Source organism: Hippocampus zosterae, chromosome 3 (assembly GCF_025434085.1).
Source record: "Hippocampus zosterae strain Florida chromosome 3, ASM2543408v3, whole genome shotgun sequence".
NCBI lineage: Eukaryota > Metazoa > Chordata > Actinopteri > Syngnathiformes > Syngnathidae > Hippocampus > Hippocampus zosterae.
This window is the reverse complement of record NC_067453.1, coordinates 12,068,994-12,085,004: the sequence shown is the minus strand read 5'-3', so window position 1 is coordinate 12,085,004 and position 16,011 is coordinate 12,068,994. Positions and strand designations below refer to the sequence as shown.

Sequence of the window (16,011 nt, the reverse complement as noted above, 5' to 3'; positions counted from 1 at the left end):
ATGGCTGCTGATATGAGATGTCGACCGAGGTTGTCTAAAAGCTGTAACAGAGGCGGGTCAGTGCCTGTGTGAAAAGGAATCCCAGAGAGGCAGAGGGACATCTAACGGTCATTTACAATCCCCAACCTCCACCCCACCCACCCCCGTCTGTTTTGTTTAAAGTCAGGTTGCTGTCTGAACAAGTATATTACATGTCACACCAGATGCTTGCATTAACATCATCTTGCATATTATAATCGAAATGCACGTCACTGACTTCTGCATGGGTCGAAAGTTGATGATCTGAATCATTACCCCTTTACTCATTTTTTTTAATATCTCTGTGTGACTAATGGCCTTTGTGAAGCTGTATGTGTGGTTCGGGGGCAATGCGTCTATTTTCTCTCTAATAATTACAACATATCTGAAGTGCCCATCAATCTGTTGCGGCTGTTAGTGGAATCCACCATGGGGAAACCAAACTGCAGGAGAACTAAGCCACTGACTTTTGTTTCTAATTAACTCATCCAATAAGATATTAATCTCCCACAGACATAACACAACCCGGAGCACATTGTTAGAGTTCAGTCACAAGGAAAACGATGAACACACGTTTTGCTTGAGGGTATGTGAAGCTGTGCGTGAGTGAGGCAACCTAAAATCTTCCCCTATTCAAGTCAGAGCCGAAAATTGAGTCTGATTTTAACAATGAGCAAGCTAAATAGATGAATATATAATTTGTCCAGGAGTGGCAACCTGTGTGGCCAAGTGATTGCGGACGTTTTATAGCATCAATTGTTACTGAGTAAACGCTTGATATCTTGTGTAAGGTATGCAGGTCAACAAATTTTCTATTTTTGACAAATTGTCATTTTGAAGTAGTGATTCCCATCTAAGGTGCATTGGAACACTATTGTGCCATAGAAATCATCGGGAAGTGTCATGGGAAATTATCCAATTTGACTTAATTTGTGCAAAAATTATGATTGATTCGATGAACATAAATATATTTCTTTTTAAGCCAGTGGCACAGCAAACAGCAGAATAATTCAATACCTGTGTAATCATGTGCGGCCATCTGTTGCCATTCATACTACCAAATCCATGGTAACTCAAGAAAAAAGTATTCCTGTCCACTGGTCGATCATGAATCATCAATTTGTTGTGATGTCTATGAACAACAATTCAACTGCAGACTACTTTCTGTCACCATTTTTTCAGGTGCGCCGGGGGCAAGGCTGCTTCATGCACCTTCACGCCCAGACAGGTGTTAAACAGACCCAAAAACCCGAGACTAGAGTTGCATTGGCACGGAAACGAAATCCGTCCGTTTTTACTCCGAGCGCAGGAGCGCCACTCTGCCAAAATCGAGCACTTGATGTCAGAATCAATCTTTGTATATTAACTTCTTAGCCATCACTAGTCCTGCTGCATCTGAGCCCAACCGCCACAAATGTTATTTTCTTTGTCCGTCAAAAGGATCTTTTGACTCATTACCGAGTCAGACAAACGCATGGACCTGCATTCAGAGGTAACGTTTGTGCACGATTCCGACCAATGACAGCTTGTGCTCTATGGCACAGCAAGAACAGCTCCGATTTTGGATGATATCCCATTAAACATGCTTGAAGTAGCTGAGATCAAATCGCACACTGGTTCATGGTTTTTGACAGCTCTCTCCAGGTTTCGGTTCCGCACTGTTTTTTCTCACTGATATTCAGTGATCACTCCACAGGGATGGTTTGACACTCAAAGGGTTTCTCACCATGACTGATGTCACTTCCATCTGCAGGTGAGTGAGAATGCGAAACAAGATCTGAAGGACGGGCTGGCTCTGTACAACTCTGAAAACAACATTGGCCTGAGAAATGCCTGGAACATCATCCAGGCTGAGGTAGGCCACCCTCACAGTTCAATCAAATGTGCTATGCATTAACAGAACAACTACATTTCTGATAATGTATTGCCTGGCTTCTTGTCTTAATGCAACATTGAATCTCACGGCTGGTCTCTCTGAGTACATTCCATTACTGTGTAATACAATGCGAATGAAGTCTCTTCAAAGTTAAGTTTCAGGAACCTGATGGACTGTATGGCTCACTGACTGCATTTTTTTTTTTGTGTGTGTGGGATACACAGTGGAAGTGCTGCGGGGTGATAGCTTACACCGACTGGCATGAGGCCCTGAAAGAGAAGGTCGTTCCTGACCGCTGCTGCCAGGAGCATTACCAGAACTGTGGGCGTAACTCCACAAACATGTTTTGGAATCGGGTAAGCGCTTGCTAATGTAGGTCAAAAATTTGAATTTAAATTCTGAATATAATGGGGTGCATGTCTTTTGAAAATAGATGTTCATTTTCCATTTTGTAACCGAATGATCATATATCATAATCATCCATCTATATTCATATATTTATATAAGCTGCTTATCCTCACAAGGGTCGTGGGCGTGCTGGAGCCTATCCCAGACGTAGATCGGGGACACCCTGAACTGTTGCCAGCCAATCACAGCTCATAATCAGACTGATAAATTGTTTTATATAACAATTTACAGTGATGGCAGTGATGAGTATTATGGATATAGTACAAGCATAAGTTGTAGTTTATATTATTGGGTATTGTTGAGGCTCTTGCCCAATGCCCACATTTGTTTAGCATAATCTTCTAAATGTTACAGGTGTTTAGCAAGTTTTAGTTTTACTTTTAGCAAAACTCTTAGTACTTGTGACGCATATATACAGTGCGTATATATATATATATATATATATATATATATATATATATATATATATATATATATATATATAGCCTATCCCAGCCGTCTTCGGGCAGTAGGCGGGTGACATCCTAAATCAGTTGCCAGCCAATCGCAGATATATATATATATATATATATATATATATATATATATATATATATATATATATATATATATATATATATATATTATACAGTGCACTTCGTTATGGGTTTTATTGGGAGGGGGCAGTATTTTCCACTCTTATTTTTGTTGAGGAAAAAAATGTTACAATACCAAAGCAAATGCAGGGGGAAAAGAATAAGTTTTCTTTTTTTTTAATGTGATTACTCTCGTTGCAATGCACTTTTATGCTAAATAGTGGCTGAGCTCTATTATGGTCAGATTGTAGACATGGCCAATTTATACATTCAATCTAAATACAACCATAATTGGAGGTCCATCTGGTGCTGGGTTTCTTTAACAACCTAGTGTGTCTAATCAGAGAGAGAAAATAGAGGGGCTATTAAATGTTATTTTTATTGCTTTACAGATTTTTCCATTATGTGGCAACAGCCATTTTGTTTATAGCTGTGCAACACTCTGTTTCCCTATTTCCTCCTATTAGAAGCCTAATCCACTCTGTTATGTGGTTAGTCCAGTCCAAATCAGGGAATTACATAATTGCCAAGGTGAGAATAAGCAGCCATTGAGCTGGGCCACTGGGATGGCGCAGCACTAAAATACTGATATCTCACCCCAAGAAAACGACCACACAGCACTGTGCTGTTCTTTTGCAGCTGAACGCCGCATGACATTTTTAGAATGCCGACCTCTGAATGAACCAGAAACGTTGCAAGTTTAATACGCACGTCTGTTTGTATGACCCATAAGTCTCAATATAAAATTCATAATTCACAATTTACTTATTTTACACCTCACATTGATACTAGGTCAGTGCTCTTTCGTCCACTGTATAATTTACACAGCTTTCAGGCAAACAGGTAACTGGTTGAGTTTTTCCTCATGTGTTCTTCCATCTAGGGCTGCTTTGAGAAAGTAGAAGAATGGCTTGATGACAACAAGCACATGCTGGGAACCATAGGCATGGTCATCGTGGTTGTGCAGGTAGGAGGTGTATTGATGTCCTGATGCATCGTTTGTGGTGCCGCATTTGTCTCTGTCTGCCGACATTGCAACATGTCTGCATCAATTGGCCTTCAGCTCTATGGGCCTGCATGTACTGACGGCTAAATGATAAGATTTGACCTCCAGGGGGTGTATTGGGTGCCCAAATCTTGGAAAAACATTGCCAGCGCCCAACACACACACACACACAAACACACACACACTGGTGTGTCTGAGCAACTCAAAGCACAATGACTTTACTCCAAGCAGGCGGTGGTGACCCATCAGAAGACAAAGTGGATTAAAATAAATAAGCAGATGACAAAAATACATTAATGAAACTGTGCCTCTCATTAAATTTGATTGAACAAATAGTTTGTAGAAATGAACTCTTCCACCTGGAAACATTGACTGCTCCTGCTGGGTTCAATTACCAAAGAACAATACACAAAAACAGAGTTTTGGGAAAGGTTTGCATTTAGACAACGAGCTGGTCAAAACAACCCCCCTCCCCCAATCATGAAGCGCAAAAGACTGAGCTGCCAGCGATGGAATTGAAATTTAAAAAAAAAAGAGATATGATTCAGGTGTTAAGAGGATTCACATTTAACATTCATATATTTCAGCCATTTTATGCTGAGAACGTTAAATCATACGAAACAATGTCATTACCCAAATACTCGTATTTAGTAGACACTTCACTCATCAAAGCTAAGGAGATCCAGTACAACACACCTGATTCAAAAATTCTGGATCATTGTCAGGCTTCTTCAGAGAATGCTGATGAGCTGATCATTTGAATCGGGCGTGTTGGAATAGGGAAGCATCTGAAAACACGCAAGGCAGCGGTCCCCAAGGACCGGTGCTGGGCCTGCCTTGTTGAGGTGATGTTGTAGCTGGTGACTGAATATTTGCATCTTTAAGTGAGTGTGCTATTTTGAGCCTCGGATGCTGCACCTGAGGTTCCCACCTGTGCTTTACCTCACATTTGTGAAAAGATCACAAGCTCCTGTTACATCCATCTTTTATTTGACACTATCACTCCTCTGTTGCAGCTCTCCTCGAAACACACACACACATACAAACAAACGCTCATGCGAGAACAAGCAAGATATCAGTCCTCTTTGCAGACTCCGATAATGACTCAAACCGCACGCTGACTTGTCTGTCATCAGTTTTGGTGTCTGTATGCCTACACATTCCTTGTGTTGAGCTTTCATATTCGTGAAGACCATGACAGCAGATCTCCATCTTATGTGCCCCTTGCGAGGGAAAATTTTGAGCACTTGAGAAAGTAGCCTAGTCTTCTACCTTGACATATGAGTGAGAATCTAGGAATGATAATAATAATAATAATAATAATAATACATTTTATTTATAAGTGCCTTTCAAGACACCCAAGGTCACTTTACATTAACAAAAAACACAAAACAATACGGGTTGAGCAGCAGCAGCCAAACGCGCCAGCATTCACTCAAACCGGAAGTCAGAAAGAAACCACAAGGGAGGGAGAGGGCAAGAAAAAAAAAACACGCTCGACGGATCCTCATTTTGAGGGTAATTTGAGTTGGGCTAAAAAAACACAAGCACAAGCTTGTGACAGTTACAACAGGTCACAAGACATAAACAATGAAGACGGTGATACAAGGGAGTGTATGAAGGTGGGGGTGATGGTGGGGGACTAGCATCCGTACATACTTTCATCAGGGGAAGGTCGAGATAGCAGATGTAGAATTTTGCGATAGATCAGGAAACTGCTAACACCAAACAACAGCATACCTGTTATCGGAAGGCCAATAATGTAGATGTCATTCACATCCTTAACGGACAGTGTTGACAGGCACACCATTCTCCGCTTACTCCAAGGATCTCGGGTGTACCCAGCAGCAAAAGTCCCAGAGGGGCAAGTAGGCTCCCCCACTGCCTGCTCTTCTCGGGTGGCGGGGGCAGGAGCAGAAAGGAAAAGCGTCCGCCTTCGTTGAGAGCCAAGCAAGAATGAGCGATCGAAAGACAAATATTAATAGAGCTCAGGCTGCGTACAACTACACAGTGGTTTTTTCCCTTTGCAAGCAAACTTTTATAAAATACATCACAAGTCTCCAACATTTCATGATACACATTTAATAGGACAGTAAGTCTTGGAAGTTCTTCCTCTGTGATTTCCTAAATCTCTACAGTATTCGGCGTTCTTCATCATTGATTGATAAAAACCCGTCAAACTCATTCTGCCCAAACCTCACTTGTATCGGAGCTGCACCGGTCAGCTGGGAAGAGACCTTTCTTGTTTTCTTAGCTGGAAGTTTACCTCCAACCACTTTTGACAGATAACAGCTTACAATGGGATTTTCTTCAAAGTACAGTACTTCTTCTGAATAAATTCATTCATTCATTCATTCATTCATTCATCTTCCGAGCCACTAGATCCTCACTAGGGTCGCGGGGGGTGCTGGAGCTTATCCCAGCTGTCTTCGGGCAGTAGGCGGGGGACACCCTGAATCGGTTGCCAGCCAATCGTAGGGCACACAGAAACGAACAACCATTCGCACTCACACTCACACCTAGGGACAATTTAGAGTGTTCAATCAGCCTGCCACACATGTTTTTGGAATGTGGGAGGAAACCGGAGCACCCGGAGAAAACCCACGCAGGCCCGGGGAGAACATGCAAACTCCACACAGGGAGGCCAGAGCTGGAATCGAACCCGGTACCTCTGCACTGTGAAGCCGACGTGCTAACCACTGGACTACAGGGCCTCCATCTTCTGAATAAATCTCACTGTCAATGTAAAACTTGAAAATGGAACTTTACCTTTGTAGAGAAAGTGACAGGTCTAACTTCAACTTTTTTTTCATCTGTCAAGTACTCGTACTGAAGAGCAATCATGAGTCACGGCGGCTCACGATTCTGATTTTGTGTGACATCTATGTGAACATAACATCTTGGAGGTCTTCCAGTCAGGTTTCAAGACGATGCATAGCACGGAGTCAGCCCTGTTACGCGTCTCTAATGACATCCTCTTGGCAAATGACTCTGGAGACCACATGTGTCTGGTTTTATTGGACTTAACTGCAGCATTTGATACAGTGGATCACAGTATTCTGCTGACTCGTTTGCAGCACTTGGTGGGCATTGGCGGGAGTGCTCTTGATTGGTTTAGGTCCTATCTAGCTGACAGGACCTTTTGTGTCAGCCTTGGCTGCTCTGAATCACGCACTGCTCCCCTGTCATGTGGTGTTCCACAGGGCTCAATTCTGGGGCCTCTGCTGTTCTCGCTGTATCTGCTCCCATTGGGTTCCATCTTAAGGAAACATGGTATTCCTTTCCACTGCTATGCAGATGACTGCCAGATCTATGTCCCACTGAGCAAGAAAGACACCTTCTCATTAAGGCCACTCCTATCCTGTCTGGAAGAAATCAAAACCTGGATGGCACAAAATTTCTTGAAGTTCAACGAAAAGAAGACAGAGGTGATATTGTTTGGCCCCAGTGGACCTTGTACATTCCATCCTGTAGACTTGGGCCCCCTATCTCCTTATCTGAAATCAACGGTCTCAAACTTGGGACTTAAACTGGACAGTGATTTCAAACTCGATCGGCAAATTGGTGCCGTTGTTAAATCCAGCTTCTTTCACCTTAGACAGCTGGACAAAATAAAACCTTTCCTCTCACATGAACACTTTGAGACAGTAATTCATGCCTTTGTCACATCCCGGCTCGATTACTGCAACGCCCTGTACTTTGGAGTCAGCCAGTCCTCCATCAAGCGCCTTCAGCTGGTACAGAATGCCGCTGCTCGCCTCTTGACTGGTACTCGTAAGAGGGAGCATATAACTCCTACTTTGGCATCCCTTCACTGGCTCCCCATTCATTTTAGAATTATTTTTAAGATCCTCCTCTTTGTTTTCAAATCTCTGAATAATCTCGCGCCACCTTACCTCTCTGAGCTCATACGCCCCTACACCCCTGCCCGGCGCCTCAGGTCTGTGGACCAGTCTTTGCTAGACGTACCAAGAACTAAACTGAGGCTCAGAGGGGATCGAGCCTTTTCTGTTGCTGGTCCATCTCTCTGGAATGACCTCCCACTGAACATTCGGCAAGCCTCCTCGCTGCCCATCTTTAAAGCCCTCCTCAAAACTCACTTGTATTCTTTGGCGTTTGACTCAGCATGACTTAGATTTGCTCTTGATTTTACTGCTTGGTGCTTTCTACCGCCTTATTACTTATTACTTATTACTGATTCGTCTTACTGTTTATTGTATATGTTAAATCGCTCCATGTACAGCACTTTGTATGCAGCGATGGCTGTTTGAAAGTGCTCTATAAATACTGTTGACTTGACTTGTTGACTTGACATGTATTTTACCAAGAGTCTTTGTCGATTTCTGAATTGTATAAACTTGGGGGTGGTAAATAGGGAGGGGGTATCTGTTGTATTTGAAAATGGTTTTATATTTTGGGTCAAATATAACACATACTTGAGTGTTGAATAGTGTAAATATGCAGGTTACATTTCACTGGTATCTTTGACCCTGAGTGAGATCGAAACGGTGGCACGAAGTAACAAAATACAACTATTTCCTTTCTGTACTGAAGTAGATGTCTTGGGTATCTGTATTTTGTTTTACTGTATTTACCTGTTGCCTTTTGACTTTTAATCTCTGCCAAAATAGGCTTTTTTGTTTTTGTTTTTTCACAACCTCCACGGATAATGACACAATGTAAAAAAACATTTGAATGGAGAGAGGCCATGTCAACCTCAGTTGAGATCTTCATCGATTAAAAGATTGAGACATCTTGGGGAAAAGATAAATGGGCGCAGTAATTGAAGGAGTCATGTCTACTCGGGAGCATTATTAAACAGATTTGGAAAAGCAAGCTATTCCCTAGCTACAGCTTTATTCAAGAGAATGATTTCATGGTGTTGATGACAACATCAAATGCATTCTCATAGATGAGGAAACAATATTTTGTGAGCATTTTATTTAACCCTTTGGGCCAAGTTCTCAAAATGGAAATCAACTCATTTTTTAACTCAAGTCCATTTCAGAATCTGTGCATTTTATCTCAAGCAAAGTATTTTTACACAGAGGAATGTCCTTTTACTCAAGTATAGAATATGAGTATGTTTGTCTGGATCTAAATATACTTGTATACATGCATGCTCTGTGTTCAGAGACGTGTTCATCGACAGTGAGTCATTTGCTGAAGCAGTTAAAATATCAATCACTTTTACTTCTTAGCGGAGGGGTACTAAGATATGCTCCTTGCTTCAGCAGAAAAAGGTATTAGAATGAGCCTTGCGACTGTGTGTGAGATGTACAAATAGGACAAGTAATGACAACTTCAAAGAGCCTACTCACGCATCTATCTTCATTTACTTCTTTGACTAAATGCTTTTGCCTACCGTTTCCGCTTGCCAACTTCCATTTGTTGGCGAGTGAATAAAGAAATGCTGGTGCTTCACAGCGGGATGAATTGTCCATCAAAATGCCTATGGGCCATGTAGAAGCAAATGTGCTCCACGTGTGCTTACATAAATCACACATCATGTTTCACATACTGTCTCCTTCTCTCCCCCCCTACAGCTTCTGGGCATGGCATTCTCCATGACGCTTTTCCATCACATCCACAGAACAGGGAAGAAGTATGATGCCTAGCCTCTGGAGAAGAGGCCCATCAATTCCTGAAGGGATGGAAATCTGATTTGATCTGGAAATCTGATGAACCCCCTGGTCCCGCATCATCGCTGCCAATACATTACAACCATCCTTTGACTCTGCTCCCAGACTTTGTGTGCAGATTCCATGTGTCGCCTATCCGGGCTCTCTCCTTTCGCCACTCATTTTTGCCAAAGAGTAACACAACTGGAAGAGGAGAAGGGACAAGTCATTTGGCACTGAAGAGAATCTTGTTGGTTGTCACTCCTTCTTTATTTTTTTTTAATCATTTTCTTTCTTTGCTTGGAATAACAATTTGCTGGAGGGAAGCGCACACAGACACAAAGACATTTAAGACTTGCTAACACTCCCCACCCATTGGGGAAAAGAAAAAAAAAACTCCTCACCACCTATTTCTTGTGGAGTATTTTGACTTTCCTTTATGCTTACAAAAAAAAAATTGACCCCCATTTTCATTTGTAAATGGAAAAAAAACCTTAAAAGGCATGCTAGTTTTCTACTTCACCGACTTACCTTCAAATCCTTTATCACCCTTTTTTTCCCGAAATACTTTTTTTATGTGTGTGATGCTCCTGTGGAATGTAAGTACAATATAGTGTGTGTTGCATTTAACGTGAAGACATGTCAGGATGGTGTTTATTATGATCCATGAGTCGTATATTTTCCCTTTGACGAGCATTATGGGTAAAGTGAGGGGGGTTGAAGGAAGTTATTAAAGGGAGAAGAATCATTTTGTACTAAATTCCGCTTTATTCTTTGGATAACAGTGTAAATCTGCCTGGGTAAAAACACAGGCAGAAACACACACACACACACACACACACACACACAAAGTATGCTGCCACACACCAGCATCACCACAATTCCCATCGAGGCATATACCGGTAAATTGTGTAAAATGGTTGTTTATTAAAGCTCCACCAGAACTGTCAAGAGAAAGATCCTGGGTGATGAAATTCCCCCTTTGAGAGTCCAAACTAAATTGTAGTGTACATGTGTGATCACATTGTTTCACACTGCAACGGTTAGAAAAAGAAGGGCATAAAAACAAAGAGAATCATGGGCACTAGAGGCAAAGACAGTGTTCATGCTGATATCATAAATTGTGTTCGTAGAGGCGGCAAATGGTTTCCCTTTTCATAATCTACTGTCACACGTGTGTCCTCCCCTCATCAGTCTCAGAGTCGTGGTGGTAAACTCTCTTCACCTTTATCTTTAAATTTCCTTACTACAAAGGAGCATTGAGCCCCCTAAAAACCAAACTGTAAATGAGGGAAACTGTTGCTGTCGTCTTCGAAAACAAATATTTTTTTGAGAAACATGCTCTCAGATAGGGGCGGCCCGGTAGTCCAGTGGTTAGCACGTCGGCTTCACAGTGCAGAGGTACCGGGTTCAATTCCAGCTCCGGCCTCCCTGTGTGGAGTTTGCATGTTCTCCCCGGGCCTGCGTGGGTTTTCTCCGGGTGCTCCGGTTTCCTCCCACATTCCAAAAATATGCGTGGCAGGCTGATTGAACACTCTAAATTGTCCATAGGTGTGAGTGTGAGTGCGAATGGTTGTTCGTCTCTGTGTGCCCTGCGATTGGCTGGCAACCGATTCAGGGTGTCCCCCGCCTACTGCCCGGAGACGGCTGGGATAGGCTCCAGCACCCCCCGCGACCCTAGTGGGGATCAAGCGGTTAGGAAGATGAATGCTCTCAGATAGTTGTGTTATGTTGTGTGAGTGAATGTCAAAAGTCCCATTGGAACCTAATCTGAGACCATCAACCATGGCCATATATTCATCATGTAATCCAATTTAAAAAATGTATTTTCCGCACAATGAGGCGCTTCGGTGAATGGCCAATTCAATGAATTTTAAAACTATTTTCACATATTGGGCGCACCGCCTTATAAAGATCATGGAAGCTACAGCAGTGCACTATTTATATAGCCAATTCATATACAGTATAAGGCATATCGGATTATAAGGCACACTGTCGGCGTTTGAGAAAATGGAATGCTTTTAGTTGTGCCTTATTGTGCGGAAAATACAGTAATTGTTATAAGCAAACCCAACAAAAGAGTGAATTTCCTCCCATATATCCCTTGCCTAAATGAGTTCCTTTTGTCAGATGATCTTCCCACTCATGACACACCTCTGTTTTTTTGACCACTCCTATTCCCATGCCTTTTGCTTCCTGGCAGCCAGAGGACAGCGTGGTGGGAGTCTAAGTCGATCAAAGCTGAGATGGATAGCTTTGGCAATGTGCCCTAAAGGAAACATCTATTTGGGACTCTTGATCACACATTTCCAAGAAGTTTGAGAAACAATCTGCTTCCTCAATCACTAAAAATACTTGGGATGGTTTCGGAATGTTTTGGTATGGGGACTTGAATGGAAATGGCCCCAGGTGGGAAGCACTTGAAACATCATTCCATCAGTATGGCTCAGTTTATTTCAATTTGGATTTGTACTTTTTTCCCCCTTATCTGAACTGCCAAACAGGAAATGAGCAATCTGGAGTGTACTGCATTTCACACCTGACCATTGAGGTGCCAGGTGCCGTGAACCTCACTCATATTCCGGTGAACATGTCGACGGCGCTACGTTGACGGTCTGGCATTTATTATTATGCTACTCAAATTAGGCCAGCATCTGTATAATCATGGGCAGACAACTTGAAAAGATGTAAGTAACACATTTTTCTCCCTTCGAGAAGGAACATAATTTGTACTCCAGAATAGGACTGTGTAGCGACAGCAACATCTGGAAATTTTCTTGAGATTCCCTCATCAAAATATGACTTTATGGCTGTTTTTCTTTATTTAAAGTGGATAATCTTAATTGTATTGAGCATTTTTTAAAATCTTGTTATCAATGTTTAGCATCTTGGGGGTTTGTGGTTTGTTTGTTTGTTTTTTTGGGATAGGGGGCAAGTACAAATCGTACTGGCACTCAGTAAGGCTTACTGGAAATCAGTCAGCAAAATTTCTTTGCTGTTGTCATTCTGTAGTTCCAATATGTCATAATATTTCAACTAGAAATGCGTCATTTTTACTATTTGAATAGTTTGTATTTCTACATCGTTGCGATAAAGTCACATTAAAACACTGCGACATTACCTTGCCCATACTTTAACTCCTCCCAACAACCTCAAACTGATTTTGCATACCTCCCTGTTTTATCATGTCCTTAATCAAATTGAGAGGCTTTTTCCAAGACAATATGTACGTTTGGAAGCACTTAGGAAAGATGCACATTTATTTTTTGGAGAGAAAGTAACTTGTGGTTTCCCTGTATATTTTGTTCAAGTATTATCCAAGTCGTAGCCAAGTTGAAGCATTTCCTTGCTGGTGCTGATTGAAAAACTATTGCGATGTTGTTGTTCCAAGTACATCTTTGGACCTCTGACACAGAGCTGCGATAACGTACATATGTAACAAACTTCATCTTCTCATATTAGCATTGATTCCATCTTCATCATAATGTGGAACGGAAGTCCAGGATTGTGTATTTTCATGTCACGACTCAAGTTTAGCTTTTTCCGACTGCAAGCTGATCACAAGACAGAATGTATGAGACCTATAGACGCTTTCTTTCCTATTTTCACACTGCCATCTTATATCAAGGACCTTTGTTTTTGAGGGACAGTTTTCCAAAGTGAAGGGCCTGTTGCGACAGGAAGAAAAAGAATTACACTGACATGCAGCAACCCATATGCTCCAACTCCACTGGTCGTGTCCATAGGGTAGAACATGACAGCTGCTGATGTAGAGCACAGGCACGAGTGGGCACGTCCCCTCCGCTCGGCCGCTTGCTCAAACTCTCGGCACATCCCTTATTTACTGCCGCACTCTGCAGACGGAGAGGACGACACACAGCAGGATGTCTGCTGTGTGGGTTCTACCAAACCCTGGAGAGACTGCAGAGGAAACAGCTGTGACAGTTCAGTCAGTCAGATGGCATGTTAGCCTGACTGGAGGCGCAAGATGTTGAATACATATTGCAGTGTTGCCCATCCATCCATTTTCTATTGCGCTTATCCTCGTGGGTGAGCCGGCGCCTATCCTGCTGTCTTTGGGGAGAGAGGCAGGGTACACCTTGGGTTGGTCGCCCATTGAAGGGCACATCAAGTATAGGCAAACAATCATTCACACTCTCACTCACATCCCTGGACAATTTTAGAGTCTGCAATAAAGCTGTTTTTAGCAAAAACAAAAGACATTGAGCGTGACACATTTGATACGCAACCTCAAAACTCTCAAACGCTGAAAATCTGAAATGCGCATCCCGGCGTGAACTCCCTCTCAACTCTTCACATTTTCATGGCCTTGTACACGTTCCTTCTCAATCTGAGGATGAATGCTGTTTCAAAGAAAGATGTTCAACACTGTTGTTTTTATACATTGGCTGTCGTTTTTATTTAGTGTGTTTTGTCGTCGGCGTTTTCTGCTCCTCCTGCTCTTGCCTTTTCCTCGCTCACAACGAGGGCCCATTGTGAGAATGTGCCATCATTCAGTGTTGGTTTGCTCAGGGATTAGTCCAAGGCAGCGTTCCTCTTTACAAGGTGTTCAAAATGTTGTTCTGTCTTAGCTCAGCGACGGGCACTAAAGACAATTAAGTCTGAATTGATCGGAGTGGAACTTGGTCACGAAGCCCTACTTGAATCCCACAAAGGGTGTTCAGTGCTTCACACTTGTTGTCACGCTCCCTCTTATTCAAATCTTGTTTAATTGATTCACAACGTGATGGAATGATCAGCAGCTTTCAGTCTTTTGAACGTGACAGTGTGCGAGGTCCAATGATGAACAATGTTCAATTCATTAAATCAGCTTTTTACATTAGCCCAACATGTAAAGATGATTGCCTCCTCTGAAGTAGATGCAAGGAAACTTTTTACTCTACTTTCCTAGTCCGCCTCTATGTTTCTTAAGTGGAATTTCTTTTAAGCTACTGCCACACACTCACTCAAACCATATTATACACATGCATATTCCTCGCTGTTGGAATGTAAATTCATATCAAGGGCACTTTCAACTCCACAGCGCCAATTCACAGTAAACGTAGACAGCCAAATTAAATTAATCCTGAAATGATTCCTTCTAAGGCCAAATAGTGAGTCCAGGTGAATTTTCTTTTGGTAGGTGAGTCAGTATATTTTTGCTGGATATATATACTTTCTTTTTTAAAATTATTCATACCCTTTCTCAACGTACAGGCATGTAGAATAATCTGGATTACAGTGTAACATATCAATTGTCATGCCGCAAAGAAATTGGTTTCTTAACAGTGTTCTAATAAGAGCAGGAATGTGGGTTATTAAAATAATTATATTAAAAGTTATAAATAACAATAGAAATGGTGAACATGTTTCACTATCATTCCTAACACAATTTGTAATTTTATGGTGCTGCAATTTATGTTCACACACACACAACAGGACGCTAACAGTGGCGCTGCTGCAGGTGCCAACACTGCGTTGACACTGAGTGTCTGTGAATGTTCACTAATTATAAAACACTCGAGAAGGTGACAAAATGGCAACGACATGATTTTTCACATTGTCCTTTTTAGGTTCGATGTTGAACCTGCCTCTTTGTGAGAGTTTTTGAACTTGTGGGTTGCCTCTTGTAACGATGCCTGAGTTTTCTCATTTTAAAATGCATAACAACCCACTCTAATTCTTCATTTCCTCGTGTTTTTTTTTAAAAAGAGGAGCAGTGTACATTTATCTAAATGTGTTTTTTGTTGTTAGAATGTTTTTTTTTTTCACATCATATTTGACTGCATTTGCATTTAGTATTTTTTCTTGGAAACATTAGGTGTAAATCATACCTTCTCATCTGTGGAAACACCCACTAAGCCACAGAGATGGAGGAAGGACACAATGCAGTAATTAGCTTTTGTCTGCTGTGGAGAATTTTAAGACAGTTTCAGTACATGTACGTGTGCGTGTGTGTGTTTTGCCACCTTTAACATATTATTTCTTTGATCTCCTAACTCTCCGACCCGCCTGTGCTTAAGCCGAATATCTGAGATGTGTGCTCTAAAATGGTGTGTTTGATGTTGTGTTCTGTTGGATGGCACTGTCTGATATTTGCCAGCATTGCTTGTCCTGTGGAGTTTCATTTTTTTTCTGCTACATGTGAAAGCACTCTGAATAAGTGGTGCACTCTCCTTGGCTTTCTTCTTCAAATCAATTATTTTTTAAATAAAAGAAACGGTGTCAAAAAACTCCATCCACTCATTGGCTTTTATTTTTAACGAGCCATCTTCACTGTGCATTGTATAGCGTAGACCCCCTCTTCCTCAACTGGCGGACCGCGATCCACGACCGGACCGCCGACCTCCTCGGTCCGGACCTCCTCTGTCCGGACCCTCGGCAAATTGTATAAAATAATTTATAAATTGATTTTTACGTTATACATTTTATATTTGTGGACTATAATCTGCACATTACCGCGATCGCTTGTTAAAATTATCCGTTGTATTCTTTGCGTGCACTAAC

At 41.8% G+C, this 16,011-nt stretch overlaps 1 protein-coding gene across 2 annotated transcripts in view; it reads left to right on the top strand.

Moving 5' to 3' along the window:
- Positions 1 to 10,264, top strand: part of tspan9a (tetraspanin 9a) — a 202,738-nt gene extending 192,474 nt beyond the window's left edge. For both annotated transcript variants that reach the window (XM_052061785.1, XM_052061784.1), the window contains 4 exons: positions 1,772 to 1,873; positions 2,119 to 2,250; positions 3,761 to 3,844; positions 9,430 to 10,264. In XM_052061785.1, the coding sequence (XP_051917745.1) occupies positions 1,772 to 1,873; positions 2,119 to 2,250; positions 3,761 to 3,844; positions 9,430 to 9,501 (390 nt within the window). In that variant the 3' untranslated portion in view covers positions 9,502 to 10,264. The remainder of the gene's footprint in view (positions 1 to 1,771; positions 1,874 to 2,118; positions 2,251 to 3,760; positions 3,845 to 9,429) is intronic.
- Positions 10,265 to 16,011: the final 5,747 nt, after the last annotated feature.